We start from the raw sequence: 15,940 nt of genomic DNA on the forward strand, positions 1-15,940 counted from the left end.
ATATTTATTGCAGAGATATTTTGCAGAGCACATGCTGGATTCTCTCACCTACTAGGCTGGAACAGTGAATGGCTAGCCAGTCTCAGCACAGCTGGCAAGAAAATTTCTCTTGCTCCCTCCCTGAAAAAGGATATTCAGCACTGAGGAGAACATGGTGCTAGATCATGCCCATGCCCAGAAACTATTAGCAGTCAAATGCAGTCTTCCCATTTGAGTGTACCAATAAGGGTATTAATTCAGTTTCTTCTCACTTCTTTATTCTTTCTTGTAGCCAAGTGCCTCTGCTCAAGGCTGTGAGTCCAGCTGCTGCCTATCAGTACCAACACCTGCTCACGCTGCCTGCCACGTTCTGTTTTTCACTAAGGAAACTGGCATGAGCCCCTCACTTCCAGAGGGTAGGGTGCAGCACACCCATACTACTAACACTACAAGAAAAGGAGTACCCGTGGCACCTTAGAGACTAACAAATTTATTAGAGCATAAGCTTTTGTGAGCTACAGCTCACTTCATCGGATGCATTTGGTGGAAAAAAAACACCAATTTTTTCCACCAAATGCATCCGATGAAGTGAGCTGTAGCTCACGAAAGCTTATGCTCTAATAAATTTGTTAGTCTCTAAGGTGCCACGGGTACTCCTTTTCTTTTTGCGAATACAGACTAACACGGCTGCTACTCTGAAACACTACTAACACTGTGAGAGAGTCTTCCCATTCTGCATGCCTGAGTCATGTGTTAATGCTACTACTGCTCCTCTGGACTGTAGCTATCCAAGTTGATGTGGCAATGTGATTGCCTGTTAGTGTGAGCTGATACTGTTTGACCGAATGGGTGCTCCTGTTTCTGTGCTAGCTGCCTCTGCACTCTATTCCATATTCTAACTGCCACCACCCATATTGTAACCTTACTGCTGTCACCCTGGGGCCTCACCACCACTGCGTTACTTGGGGTTCCAGAGCACAAGCAGAAGCCACCAGGGCTGCAGGGGGGAAGAGACCCAATGTGAGATTCCTGATTGGCCCATGGGAAAAGAGGAGGAAGGAAAAAGGAAGAGAAGGGGCAGAGCTATAGGGGATGTCTCCACTGCAGTCATGGGGTGTGATGTCACCTTGTGTAGATACACCTGAGCTAGCTTTAGTCTAGTTAACTTGGGTACCAGTAGCAGTGAAGTCACACCAGCGTGGGCTTCAGCCTGTGTAATTAATTACCCAGAGTTCCAGGCAGGCTTGTATAGCCCATGCTGAAGCCTGAGCTGCCACAGTGCCTGAGACCTCCAGCTAGCCTGGAAGGGAGAGGAGCAGCATGGGGCAGGGCTGCCCATACATCCCTACCTTTTCTCAGAAAGAAAAGCTCCTACCTTGAAGCCAGGGAGCAGCCAGTGGCTGGTGCCACTGGCAGGAGAAAAAGCAACCTACAGATGTGCACTGAGACACCTCTGGTGGGAGGGTAAACAGCAGGAAAGAAGGAAGAGAGGAACCATTAAGGCAGGACTGAAGGGGGAAAATCAGAGAAATGGTGACACTACCAATGGGCAGAGGGGATTGTGGAGAAAAGCAGCCTCTAGGGAATGGGGGTGGGATGGTTGGGGAGCCATTTTGTGAGAATGACTGGGAGAGAGGTAGGATCTGGGAAATGGGTGATTTTGAATTTGGCAGACTTTAAAGGGGGCCTCCTTTTAGTGTGCTTGGAAGCCAATCCACATATCATGATGGTATCCCTGCTCTTTCTATGGTGTCATGCATGCTGCTTGCCTTGCATAGGTGCATCATTTAGTGATACATACAAATGGGATAGCTTTCCTAGGGAGACTGAGAGGAACAAGAAAAGAAATGCTTATTTTTAGCATAGACAACTATTGTGAGTCCATTCCTGCTCCCATTTTAGACAATGTTGAAATTTCCATTGACTTTGATGGGAGCAAGAGTAGGCCCGTGACTTACAAAGAATCTGCATATTGCAGCCATGACCAATTCTGGGCCCATGACTTTGCCTTCTCTCCCTTTTCCATCATAGTTCCTATTTTACCATGATCCTTCTATCATTATAAGTTTTTCTGACTCCAACCCCTAGTGTTATAGCTCTATTTCTGAATCTCATGTCCCGATGCACTTTATTTACTAGGAATCTTCTTAACTTGTGGTACCCTAGTATATCTTGCACTTTACATCTTACAAAAAACACTCTGCAATGATCATAGGAATCTAGGGATGAATATGCAGTTCAGAAAAGATGAGAAAAATTCAGAAAAACTCCAAGGGCCAGCAAATGCTCATAATGGACAGCTTGTAAAGGTTAGGATGAGGGGAAACTGGATATTTATCTGAACTTCTCCTTTCTGGAAATTTAGCTAGAAATTCTGTGAGATCAGGCTCTCAAATGCGATTTACAGTTACAGCTGGATCTCCTGCATCTGGGCTGGCATGCTGTGAGAACAGCCTCTATCACATGATTTGGCTGTTTAAATAGTTGTCCAAACCCAAGCAGCATAGAGGTCCTGGAAAGCGTTAAGAAGTTAATTAAACTTTTATCAGATCTCAGAAAAGATTCCAGTTTGGTGTGAATTCTGGGAGAGGGGTCAGTTAGTTAGTTTGTTTTCCTCCACATCCATTCAGCAATCCCTAACTGAGGTAGTAACCATTAGAAAACAGTTTTCACAGTCACCTTTCTGACATCAGCGCAACCTGGATTGACTTTCCAGGAATTCCCAAAGTCAATTGGATCCACTTCAAGATGCTTATTGCTGCTGGTCAAATCATTGTTCTGGATTCCATCAAAATTCCCGCACAGACCACACACTTGATCCTTGCAGGGGAAAAAACACAAACACATAAATCTTCCACCTTTAGAGTGACATGGAGTTTTGTTAATGAACCTCTTTATTCTCGTGCTCTATAGATGCAAGAGTACACAATGCCTGCCCCTGGCAGGAACATTACTGTGGGCAAAGGCCTTTAGCCCCCCATTCTCACCATACCAACACAGAAAGGAGCAAGAGTAATCGGTCTCCCAGCACTGCAGGGATCAAGAAGGGAAGACTGGCTACCACTGCCTGTTCTGACTGACTCTACTGGGAGTGTGTGTCTGGTGAGTCATGGATTTAGTTATTGGCCCACTTCTGCTGCTCATGAAGGTCACTGTGCTGTGGGGAGCACTAGCAAAGCCTGCTCAGAAATGCATTCCCTCCTGCTCCCAGAAGAAACTGTCCCTTTCAATTGCCCTCATTCAGGGCATGATGCCTAAGTGCTCCTCCTTCCTCTCCATTCCAAGCATGGTTCAACCTACTGAGAACCACAACTGAGCCCTTAGTGTTGAACCGCTAGAGAAAAAGATTAGTCCATAGTGTATTAGTAGAAAGGCCTTTTGTTTTTTGAGAGGGGGCCTAATGTTTCCCATGACTTTATTAACGTGCCTGCATAAGAAATACTAAATTCCTTCCTTGCTCCCACAGAAGGATCTGTCCAGGTGTATTCATTAGGGAACATTAGAAGCACTTTCCTAGTGAGAATGAGAAGTAAACCAAAGGTACTTACTTTGAAATGTTCTTTCAAAATAACTGAGACACCCATGGCCAGATCCCAGGTTACAGAGATTCCTTTGCCCAGTAAGAGAATGTAATAGCGCCCGGACTTCAGGACTTCAACATTGGTTTCATCTCTAAGAGGCTTCTTGATATCCACCTAAACATGAAAAACACAGTGTGCTAGCAATGGCAGCTCTGAGCCCCCATATTAAACAGGTCATTGCAACTTCCCTCCATGCTACATGTACTTGCTAATGAAGGGCACTTTTGAGAAGTGCCCTGGTGCGGTTAGGTGACTGTTCAGTGAAATCCCTATTGCTGCTGCTGCAGAGCACTGTGCAGGAATGTATTCATCAGTAGCACACAGTGCTGAACACAGGCTCAGATACCTTGCACAGAAACCATCCTGTGGATAAATTACTCCCTTAACGAAACAACTTTGAATGGCACAGGGAATTGGGATGGAAACCCATTGGTTTCATTCTGATTACAAGTTCTCAGTGTTCTGAGTGAAGCAGTGTCCCCTGAGCCCTCAATACGGAGCTCCCTGGGATGGATACACAAAGGAATCACCTTTACATGGAAATAGCATTGGGGATGGATTTGCTAAGAAAAGGATGACTAGGTGAGTTCAGCTAAGTCAATTAGTGGCCAATTAACAAGTAATGGACAGACATCAGTATCAGTTTCCTTTTTTTAGAAACCATGACAATCATCAAATCCATGACCCCTGCAAGAGCTATAACAAAAATAAATGTGGTCTACTCATCACAAAGTGCACGGAACTCCTTCCATATTAAACACTGGAATCAAGGGGCAGGGTCTGACTCAGAGCTGTGGAAGATTTGCTTCCATTGCCATGTAAAAGGACAGCCCCACCAACAGCAGGTCTCTGGATTCTTTTTTTATCAATCATCTTTTCCATCACTAACACTTCCCCCTGCCCTCGCTTGCCAAATTTCTATGCTTGGGACCTCTTTCTGTGTGCATTTGGCTACAATGTCACTGCCTCCAGCTGCTAATGAGGTGAGAGATTAATTTAAAATGTTTCCTTTCATACTATATTTCCTTTTCAGTGGGAACCCTAACAGGATTATTAGCCACATGTCATGAGGAAGGTCTGTAATGGCTGTTTATTTAAATACTGCTAAGGTGTTAATTCAAAATGTTGAATTAGGAGAGAAGGGGTGAGTCCTCCAAAAGGGTACAAACAGGAGTTAGTGTAAGAGAGGAGAAGGAGTACAGCAACCCGAAGAGCAAAGGGAGAGCTCCCCATCCTCTCCCCAGCTTCGTTTCAGAGTAGCAGCCGTGTTAGTCTGTATTCGCAAAAAGAAAAGGAGTACTTGTGGCACCTTAGAGACTAACAAATTTATTAGAGCATAAGCTTTCATGAGCTACAGCTCACTTCATCGGATGCTTCCCCAGGGCTCCAATTCCTTGGTTGGTGCATTGAGAGGTCCCCATTCTGTTTCAAACTACTTCAACCATGGGCTATAAGAAAGGAATATTCAACCTCAGAAACGATCCAATGCTGCAACCATTACGGATCTCCTGAGCAGGGGCTTCAACATCCTCCAGGGAGGCATCATATAAAACAAACTAATTCAGTGACACTCAACTTTAAAATGGGGAGTTAGGAGAAGAAATTAAAAAGGGGTGGGTGGGAGAGAAAGAGGAAGCTAGTCACAAAGACCCTAAAGCTGAAAGCAAGGACACTAAAATCCTTAAAGTCAGCAAGGAGGCTACTTAGGCATCGCATAAAACAGTCTCAGGAGGTCCTATGCAAAACAGGAAACAAGAAGGCAGGAAAAATGAATAAATATGGTTAAATGGCAAGGTGCAAGGATCCCTTCAAAGATAGAAATCCAGCCCAACTGAAGCCAATTAAAAGAACGCTGCAGTGAGGTCAAGGTGAAAAGGTCACTGACAGCATTTCTCAGCACCAGAGTGCCATTTGAGGAGGTGGCTACCATATCTCAGATTCTTATCCATTTCGCGCTGGTGATTTCCTATTGACATTTCCCATGCTGTTCTGCATGGTTCTCCTAGAGTTAGATTTTTATTCGCTCAGATGACCCTTTCTGAATTGCTTTTCCCAGTCTTTTTTCTGCTTTCTCAAACATGTAAGCTCATGAAGATTGAGTTGCACAGTGTTTTCTTTGTAAACATTGGAAATTTGAGATGGTTTGAGTTTTAAATCCTCTCTATATTGTTGCTTTGCTTCCAGACCCTCTTCCAAGGTGGCTGAGCCAATACAGCTAACCCTGCAGGTGCAGGGGGCACCCCAACCAGAGAGTCCCTACACCCTGGATGAGTTGAAACACTCGTGCAATGTTACATGGTTCTGCACAAGCGCTGCAGAGTTTTGCTGCTTGGTGCTCACCAAGAGCTCTGTGGTGGTGATAACCAGATAAGCCTTTGAGAAACAGGGATTTCTCCCCTCCTTCTGCTGTCCTTGATGGAGTGGATTCCTACCCACTCAATTTAACAGGAATCCTCCATCTACTATTCCCCTTGCATTCCCACACACCACTTCTGGACACAACTTCCCACCCACATTCTACAGGTCCAAACCTCCCAGCTGCAATGGGATAGAAATGTGAGGCAGTCAGGAGTTAAGAGTAGAATAATATTACTCATTGAATCTGGAGCCTTGAAGACAGTCTAATGGATTCACAGAGCACCTCAGATTGCTGGAACTGGCTTTCTTTTAAAAGAGGACTGGCCAATTGGTGTTATTCCAGTCAGATCCCTGACTAAAAATTCCTTAGCAGCATTGCCTGAGGAAAAATACAGAGTCCATTTTACTGGGGTCGGGTGGACTCGGCCTGTAGGGAACTGAAAGGAACTCACTACCGACCCAGTATGCTGAGAACCTCCTGAAAGGACCCGAGTACCTGCAGTTCTCATTGACTTCATAATGAATACAGAGCTTTCAGCACTACCTCACAGGGGGCACTCATCATTATTAAGAGCTCAAGGTAATGGGCTACACAACAAAAACCATTTGCAATACACAACAATAGCTATACTGAACCTAGAGGCATAGGAATTATACCCCCTACTTACACACAAATAGATGGCACTCTACATAGATTAGATAACTACATATAAACAGATGCTACTACTTTTATTATATAGGCTTCTCATTACAAACATTATGCAATATTGTCCATATCCCAGCTCTCTGAGGTTTAGTGCAATATTTAGATGGATGCACAGCTAGAAGGGTCAATCCATTTGTGGAGTAGAAGGAGGACATAATTTTCCTGAAAGGAAACCTTTCATTCAAAATCTGCCTAGTGTTTGTACTACTTCTGTTTTCTCTTTGCCAGCCCACTATAATTTGGACCTAGCTCAGCCAATCTTCCCTCCACCCCCATTTAAGGAAGTGGAGATCCCCCATCTCCCTCACTGTTCTACACATTGTTTTTTTCTGCTCACATTTGGGTATTTTCTCTTCTAAATAATCACAAAATCAGTCTGTGTTTGTCTTTCAAAATTTAGACAAGGACCAGAACTGGTCAAAATAGAATTGGAAAGGTAACCTAAGTCATGGATTTATTATGTTTATGGAGGCTCCTTGCCCAAACCATGAAGTAGTAAACTTCTGACCCTGAGAAGTGGCAGATATTAATTGTTTCAGAAGAGGAATGTAAATGATCTCATGCAGCATTTTAACACCTCCTGGGATAGTCACACCCAGGTACCTTGCAGAGTTCTTGGACCACTTAAAACTAGAAGATGCCTTCAAAACAACATTTTCAAACATTTGATGCAGCATGGAAGTGTTTTGACATTTGCTAAATACAAACTTTCAGTTTTCTATTTGTTTTAAATCTAAGCTAATTATAGTAATTTTTATATACATAAAAAATAAAAAATTGTCAAAATCAAAATGAAACATTTCAATTGACCCAAACTGAATTTTTGGGAGGATTTGGGGATTCTCAAATTGTTTCTGATTTTAATTTTTCTTCCAGATTCGTGACAGGAAAATGTTTAGATATCTACAAATTTGGGGGGGGGGGGGGGGGGAACAGGAAAAAAATATTTCTTGCCCAGCTGAGGCTGAGAGTTTAGTCAGTGTTGTGTGGGGAATCTGCAATGCAGATAAAATACTTATGGGGGCAGTTTTTCAAAAGAACCCAGCACCCTCCCTTTGTTCACAGTAGTTGCTGCTGGATGCTTAGCTCTTTTGAAAAATCTGACCAGGTATTTAGGTGCCTAAATGGAAGGTAGGCTTTTTTAAAAAAAAAAATCTGGTGCTGATTGTCATTGCTCATCCCTCTTGCAAATTCTGGCCCATGTGGCTGACCCCAGTGCCATGAACAGCTTGTTACTTGCACACACCCAAGGGAGGTTTTCTTTAGTTGCAATAAGTAATAGGACTGCTTTGGGAGTTGAAATTCCTGTGTACAATCCCCCCAAGCAATCCTTGTGTCTGAATGGACCAAACACAGATGTGATCAAGAAAGGTTATGAGTTATGTACTCAGTGCTTTGATGTAAGCCACTCCCAATAACCTGGAACATAACAGTTTGCAGGTTTAAACCAAGTGAAAAGCTGGTTCGATTTTGTGTGTTAAACCCAAAACAAGGCAAATTTTGTGTGGTTTCGTGTTTCTCTCTGAACATTTTTGCAAAGATCTACTCCGGATTCCAGGACAGAGTACAGTACTTCAGAAATTTGGGTAGTTGTAACTCTATAACTCACTGGAGATCTGTAATGTATGAACACAGAGACATTCCTGGCTGTTACAATGCCCAAGGCAAATAGCTGAAACCTGCCCTCTGGAAAGGTTATTTCCTGTCATGGAGTGGGGTGGAAGGTGGGAATGGTTCCTGGTCATTTTTTGACAGTGTGTAGGGAAGGGGGAGGAAGAGGAATCCAGTCATCTGGATTTTCCATCTGACATTTGTTTTAGCATGGGGAAGGAAGCGGACATTTGAATCAGCTCCTACAACATGCCTGGCCTTTCATACGACTAAATTAAGCCACAGTTTTACTAGGTAAGGGAGAGACATTTCTTGCAATAGCTATGCTTGAAATAGATTTATACCTTGAAGTATGTAGAAAGACAAGGGAGCTACAGTCTGGTACTGCCACACTCAAAAAAATGAGAAAGCAAACAAAGTAAAATGAAGTGATGTCCCTGTCATTTCTCTGTGCCATTCACAGCTTTCTGTTTAATGAAATGTAGCTCCTCTAGATGACAAATCCACATTGAAGGCCCAGACTGAATAAAGCATTTTCCAATAAGAAAATTGTACAATTAGAATAACAAGACCAACCTACTTCACAGGGAGGTGCATGGCTTAGTTCATTAATATTTGTAAACACTGAGATTCATGGAGGGATGGTACTATGGAAATGCAAAGTATTGTTCTCTTTTAAAAATGGGTCTAGGCACAGCAGCAGCACTCTGTGTAACAGTCCTGACAAAGGACTGAAGGGCAACAGCAAAACACCTTTAATTAGATGGCCCATGATGGCTAGTTACAGAACCCTGCCTAAAATTAGCTTTAGAGCTACCACCTGCAAGGCAGGACTTGCAGAGATTCATTACGGCAAAGCAAAGAAACACGTTTAGCCCCATGAGTGGAATTGTATCATATACTCCCAAACGATTCATCACAATTATCTGATGTAGGATTTACATTCCCCCTCTTCCCCCTCCCCCCACTGTGTCACTGGCATGTTCATTTAGTACATGGCTCTTCAAATATCAAAGCACAGTTGAAGGTTTATCCCCCATGTTATAACCCATCCTAAAATACTGGCAGACCCTTTGTAGAGGAAGAGGGAAGAGAAGCAGAGGAGTACATACATTTCCATTGAACAGCTCTATCTCCCCATTGTCAAACAGAATGGTAATCTTTTTAGAGCACTTTTCTCCAGTGAAGCCACATCCCTCATTTGAAATGAGAACCCGAAAGGTTCCAGACTCATCTGCACAGTAATCCTATTAAGGGGAAACAAACACAATGGGTCATTAACAACAGGGACATTTGAAACATACCTAAAAACACCTGGAGAAAATGCAAGTCTGAAAAGCTGAATTCTTTGAGGCACTGTGTGGCTTCTCAGACATTTGTCAGCATGCCGGTTTCTCTGCTACTCATACATTTTGTCCTGACCATAGAGGGAGACAAAGGCACACTTGGCCAGCATATTACGATTACACAGATGCTTTGTAAAGAGATCTTTAAGTAAAAGGGTTTCTGCTGAAATGTTAACTGTGATATCTCAGGGATATACAATGGGTGCATTGTTTATCAGTTTTATGTACACAAGTGAAGGCAAGATATCACAATTTATATAATGAAATAAAACAAAGCCACATCTGGGTTATGAAGTGGATTTTTATTTCTGTAGAGACAAGAAACATCGTGTAACGTTTCAAACATAATACTTGGACACTGGTGATTAAGGTTCTAATTTTTGTGTCTGCCACAGGCTTGCTTTGTGGTCTCAGACAAGATCTTTCTTGTCTTCATTTCTCCATCTGTAAAATTAGAATAACAAGACCAACCTACTTCACAGGGAGGTGTATGGCTTAGTTCATTAATATTTGTAAACACTGAGATTCATGGAGGGATGGTACTATGGAAATACAAAGTATTATTATCTTTTAAGAATAGATCTATTCAATATTGAGCCAGATTTTCATATATTGCCCTTTGCTTTTGCAGTCACATATTTACACCCATAGTTATTTGCATGTGTAGCTGCAATCTTCAGGTCACTTAGATATCTAAGTCTCTAATTTGTGGGAGCAATGAGAGATTTAGATGTGTGTGTTTACAAACACACAGAGAACCCTCAGAAAATAAGTTGTTTCAGATCAGTCTGACATAAGCTGGTGACTTAAAAGTGTGAACAAATGAAGTTTAAATTCAGGAAGCATTGTGATTGAGTGTAGTTAATTGAAAGAGTGCCAGTCTCGTACAGATCCTGCAATTCACTTTGTGGGATATTAGCAAAGGGGGGTGGGGTATCAGAGAAAAGGCTTTTGGAGAGAGAAGCCCCCCCAGAAATGGGTAGTGGGTATTCACTAGTAGGGATGAAGTTGTTAGTGCTCCTATTTTTTCCAAGCCATCTCACCCATATAGAATAGATGTAGTATGAGTATAAGTCTTGAAACATTCCAGGATTCCATTATTATTCCACTGCTGAGTCCTGTGTTCCTCTGTTATATATCTGGCCTAGCAATGAAGGATGTTTTACAGTAATTCATTTAAATGTTGGATTTTTTTCTTTGTTTATGGCTTACAGACAAAGTCTTTTTTTAACCTGACATGCCATTCTAACAATGAACAATAGTCTTAATTCTTACCTGAACCAACACATATTGACAGTCACCTGGAAACATATATTTCAGTCCATCAAATGTCGAGTAATAGGCTGTACCAATAACTGAGCAGGTGGCATCACATACATTATCTGTGCAGTCCCACTTTCGACCACGACACACACTGCAAGAAAGAGAACAGAAGACCAACAGCTATTACTGTTTATTATTTATATAGTGCCAAATGTGTGTCAGATACTATTTGCAAAGACGAGGTTCTTGCCACAAAGAGCATAAAACCCAAAGAAACAATACACTGAGACAAAGAAAACTGGAAGAGAAGTAGCAGCAAGCAGAGTGACAGATCATTCATTGTGATTTATATACTTATTATCAGCGCACAGTATCTCTTATTCATAATTGGCATATATTAGCCAGGATTTTCACAAGTCGCCAATGATTTTGGATGCCCATCTTGAGGCTCCTTAAAGGGTCTGATTTTTCAGAGTGGGGTGTTCAGCACTTTCTGAAAATCAGGACCCTTGGAGGTGCTTCAAGTTGGGCATCAAAAATCATTTGAGGCATCAAAAATCATTAACCACTTGTGAAAATTTTGACCAACAAGACTTCACAGATTCATAGATTTTAAGGCCATTAGCTCATCTAATCTGACCTCCAGTATATCACAGGCCATGGAATTTCACCTTGTTACCCCTCTACTGAGCCTAATAACTTTTATTTGGCTAAAGGATATCTTCCAGAAAAGCATTCACTCTTCTGGCTCCTCCACTCAACTCCCCCTTTATACTAATTCTGGTCATTTTCTGAACAGTGAATGGCAATGAATTATATGGTAATTTAGGGACATGGGCAGATTTTTGTAGGCAAATTGATGGATAGCAGGGGTGGGGGGAAGATTAGCTTTAGTTTTTAAGTGGGGAAGGATGATACTTCAGTTTCAATTTCTTTATTATTGCCCTTCTTTAGGGCTGGTATCAAGCAAGGGCTCTAAGACCTGTGCACCACAAAAGGCTCATCCTCTGGTCATCTATAAATAGGACTTTCCTTTTGCGCTTATCTAAGTTTGAACCAAAGTAAGGAATCAAAAACTAAGGCTTCTTCAGAACTTTAAATATCTTCAACAAAGAAAGTTGATTTTAGGTATGTAGTACAAAATCCATAGAGAGATGTAATTTCAATAAATTTAAGGAAGACCTCTCCCCCAAACCCAAAACTGAGATCAAGAAATCAGATTATCATACATATAAATCTCTATGGCAGGGATCACCAGGTGATCTTTCTTTCAAATGATTTTTCTTCGTGTTCAAGCAAGTGTTCAGTCTTGGGTAGACATGCTGTGGTGATGGTGCTAGTTTTTGGACTATGCAAGGCTCTGTGTAAAGGCAGTAGTCCTTAGGAAGGAAGCTGTAATAGCAACAACAGAGTTTGCTCTTTGCTTTTGTCTCTGATTAGTCAATTCTTGAGGCAGAGTTGCTTTCTGGGACCTGGCAGTAATGCTGGGTTGAGATTTCCTGCATGCTGCTTGACCATCTCTGTCTCAGGACTGGTGTAAATGTGTAAATACAACAAGTTACACTTAAAATATAATCATTAGGCAACATTGTCTCTCGCATGTGCAACAAGCCCAATGGAGGAGTATTCTGCATCAGAGCAATAAAGAGAAGCACAGGTAATCTAGACATCAGATCATGTTTTATCTCAATCATTTGGGGTAAAGTAGAAATCAGTGAAGTGGGGAATAATCACAAGTAGATCAGAAATACTAGTTTTAGCAGGAACTACAACTTAGGCTTACACCATAAACTACGGTAAACTATTACTGTTCTCTACAGTATATTCTCTACTATTCTCTTAATTAAACTCACTTTATAGGTAACAATTTATATTATGAAATAACAGAGTTTGGTATTAGAAAATACAATGCACTAGAACATAAAACCCACTGTTATATGTTCCCTTTTCAGTTTCTCAGTTTTCAGCCCCTGTAAGACCAAAGTTTGGAGGAAAAGTTGTTAGGATGTTTAATTACATCTTGAGCAATCCTCTTATGCAATCTTTGTTGACTATTTTAAGTTCCAGCTCAAATAAAGACATGTATTCCTTAAAGTGATGTGTCAGCTTCTTGACCGAACAATTTTCACTCTGCTCCTTTCTGGCTTCCAGTCTCTTTGCTCTGACAATTTCTCTATTCCTGTCACTTCACCTTTTCTACTTTAAAATGATGTCTGAATATTTTGATTCACAGTCCTTACCATTTTCTTACTTTCACTACAGCTCGCTTTCTCCTTATTTCTTAAGTCTGTTTCTCTTTAATTACCATTTATCTTTTATTACAGCTTATTTCCTTCCAATTTCATTCTTGCTTTACTTTTCTCACAGTTTCTAACAATGTGTTTTCTAATAATTTCTTAGATTGCTTCAGAGACTCATTAAACAAGAGGAAAAATAACGAACTGCTCTGCTCTTCCTTTAACTTGTCCTCTTACATCACAGCCGCAGGTTTGTAATTGCAGTGTAGACATACCTTCTCTCCCCCAGTGCTGAGCAGTCTCTCTCCAGGCTCCATCAGCCACTTCAACCTTGCCTGTTTGGGCTGCTTGCAGCAGCACTCCCAGGGGGAAGCTGCTGCCTGCTTTCCCCCGCTCTCTCCACACCACAAAAATACTGTCCCCAGTGTAATAGCATGCTAAACTGTATTATACACTCAGCCACTAGGTGGTGCTGTGCGTAAAATACCTTATTTAAACTAACCTCAGTCGTACCTGGCAAAGCATTAAAGGCTCTTAGGATGCACACATTTGGTGTGCATAGGCAAGCTCTGTGACCAGACCATAGCTGGTACAGAAGTACATGACACTGGGCTCAAGCTCACCCTGCTGCAACTGCCCTGGTAACCTTGGAGTTCTCCCTGCCCCCGCCCCAAGAGCAACTGTTTTGGGTTCCCCTTGTTTCAAATCAAAACAAACAAACCAACCAACTTTCTAAACACCATGAGGCTGCTTCTGAGCAGCCAACTTGCACTGCTCTCCTTGCTCTTTTGACCCAACAGGCTCCAATACAGGCTGGGCATTACACACGCAATAACTTTGTATGAGTGTGCTGACAGAAAATTAAATGTAAACGCTTCACCCAGCCAATAAATCTTACAGTAGCCTAATTTACCTAGGAATGACAATTTGGGTAAGATTTGCATAGCCAAGCAGGGGGAAAGTTTTACATTTTCTCAAAGTTTATAATGCTACTATCTGCTCCCTCCCTATGGGCCCAATCCAGAGCCCACTGAAGTTGATGAGACTTTCTATCGACTTCAGTGGGCTTTGGAGCAGGCCCTAAATTACTACTCTCTGAGACATTCAAAGCACCAGTGGGTTCTTCAGGGCCTCTCCTTGACCTGAAGGGTTACAATCTTCCAGTCAGTGAATGAAAACAATACCTTTCAACTTATGTGACCGATCTCAACCAGCCAACACAGTTTAGATTTCAAATGCTCTGTACCGAATATTCTCATTGACCTGTTTGAGATCAATCCAGAGTTTAAAGATCAAAACAAAACACTCTGGCAAATCATTTGTTTAGTAAATTGTAACCACAGGTACATTTGCAAAAATCATCATCCGCTCCTGGATATTCTGAGAGCAAGAAAACAAATTGGAATGTTTCAAGTAAATTATTTGCTGCAGATTATTTGCCCAAATCTAGTGATATCCAGCAAAGTGAAAAGAAGGCGGCGTTATTCCTCCAGGCATAATTTCACTTGTGATTTACTCGGGATGAGACTCCTGGACTAACAGTTGACTCATCTAGCTCTCTGTGGGCTATGTTTGACCTTTGTTCTCATTGTGTCTGAACTCCACAATGAGAGATCTACAAGGGATTGAAAATAGGCCTTACTCCCCTGCATGGCTGCTTTAGACCCAGGCATCGTGCAGCCTGATTAAATTACTGCATAATTCCAACAGTGCCATACTGGAGACTAACCCAGGAACCTCTCCTTGCAACAAATCCCGTTGCCAACTCTGTCCACATATCTATTCAGGGGATACCATCATAGGGCCTAATCACATCAGCCACACTATCAGAGGCTCATTCACCTGCGCATCTACTAATGTGATATATGCCATCATGTGCCAGCAATGCCCCTCTGCCATGTACATTGGCCAAACTGGACAGTCTCTACGTAAAAGAATGAATGGACACAAATCAGACGTCAAGAATTATAACATTCAAAAACCAGTTGGAGAACACTTCAATCTCTCTGGTCACTCGATCACAGACCTAAGAGTGGCTATACTTCAACAAAAAAGCTTCAAAAACAGACTCCAAGGAGAGACTGCTGAATTGGAATTAATTTGCAAACTGGATACAATTAACTTAGGCTTGAATAGAGACTGGAAATGGATGAGTCATTACACAAAGTAAAACTATTTCCCCATGGTATTTCTCCCTCTCACCCCACCCCCCACTGTTCCTCTGATATTCTTGTTAACTGCTGGAATTAGCCTACCTTGCTTGTCACCATGAAAGGTTTTCCTCCTTTCCCCCCCCTGCTGCTGGTGATGGCTTATCTTAAGTGATCACTCTCCTTACAGCGTGTATGATAAACCCATTGTTTCATGTTCTCTCTGTGTGTGTGTGTGTGTGTGTGTGTGTGTGTGTATATATATAAATCTCTCCTCTGTTTTTTCCACCAAATGCATCCGATGAAGTGAGCTGTAGCTCACAAAAGCTTATGCTCTAATAAATTTGTTAGTCTCTAAGGTGCCACAAGTACTCCTTTTCTTTTTGCGAATACAGACTAACACGGCTGCTACTCTGAATACTGGAGAGGAGTGACTGAGCAAATAGAAAGTCTATCACCACTGTGTCCGCTATGCAGTGTTCCCCAAACTGTGGTAGGTGTATCCCAGTGGCAAATGAGCTTGGTGATCCATCAACCCACTTCAGAACAATTTTTTTTAAGGAGGTGGTACGTGAATCAATTAATTTTGGGATCCACTACAGTATCTATTTATTTTCATAAAGGATCCTGCGTAAAATCCTATGCTGCACCTCCTATGCTTTGCACCCTCCCAATCCCAAGCTCTTGCAAGGGCTGGACAGGGACTCTA

At 42.0% G+C, this 15,940-nt stretch overlaps 1 protein-coding gene across 1 annotated transcript in view; it reads right to left on the reverse strand.

Moving 5' to 3' along the window:
• Positions 1-15,940, reverse strand: part of VWF (von Willebrand factor) — a 224,737-nt gene that overhangs the window by 121,241 nt on the left and 87,556 nt on the right. Inside the window, 4 exon segments of the mRNA XM_043514792.1 lie at positions 2,659-2,799; positions 3,528-3,674; positions 9,348-9,482; positions 10,857-10,995. Of these exon segments, the coding sequence (XP_043370727.1) occupies positions 2,659-2,799; positions 3,528-3,674; positions 9,348-9,482; positions 10,857-10,995 (562 nt within the window).

This window comes from Dermochelys coriacea, chromosome 1 (genome assembly GCF_009764565.3).
Source record: "Dermochelys coriacea isolate rDerCor1 chromosome 1, rDerCor1.pri.v4, whole genome shotgun sequence".
NCBI lineage: Eukaryota > Metazoa > Chordata > Testudines > Dermochelyidae > Dermochelys > Dermochelys coriacea.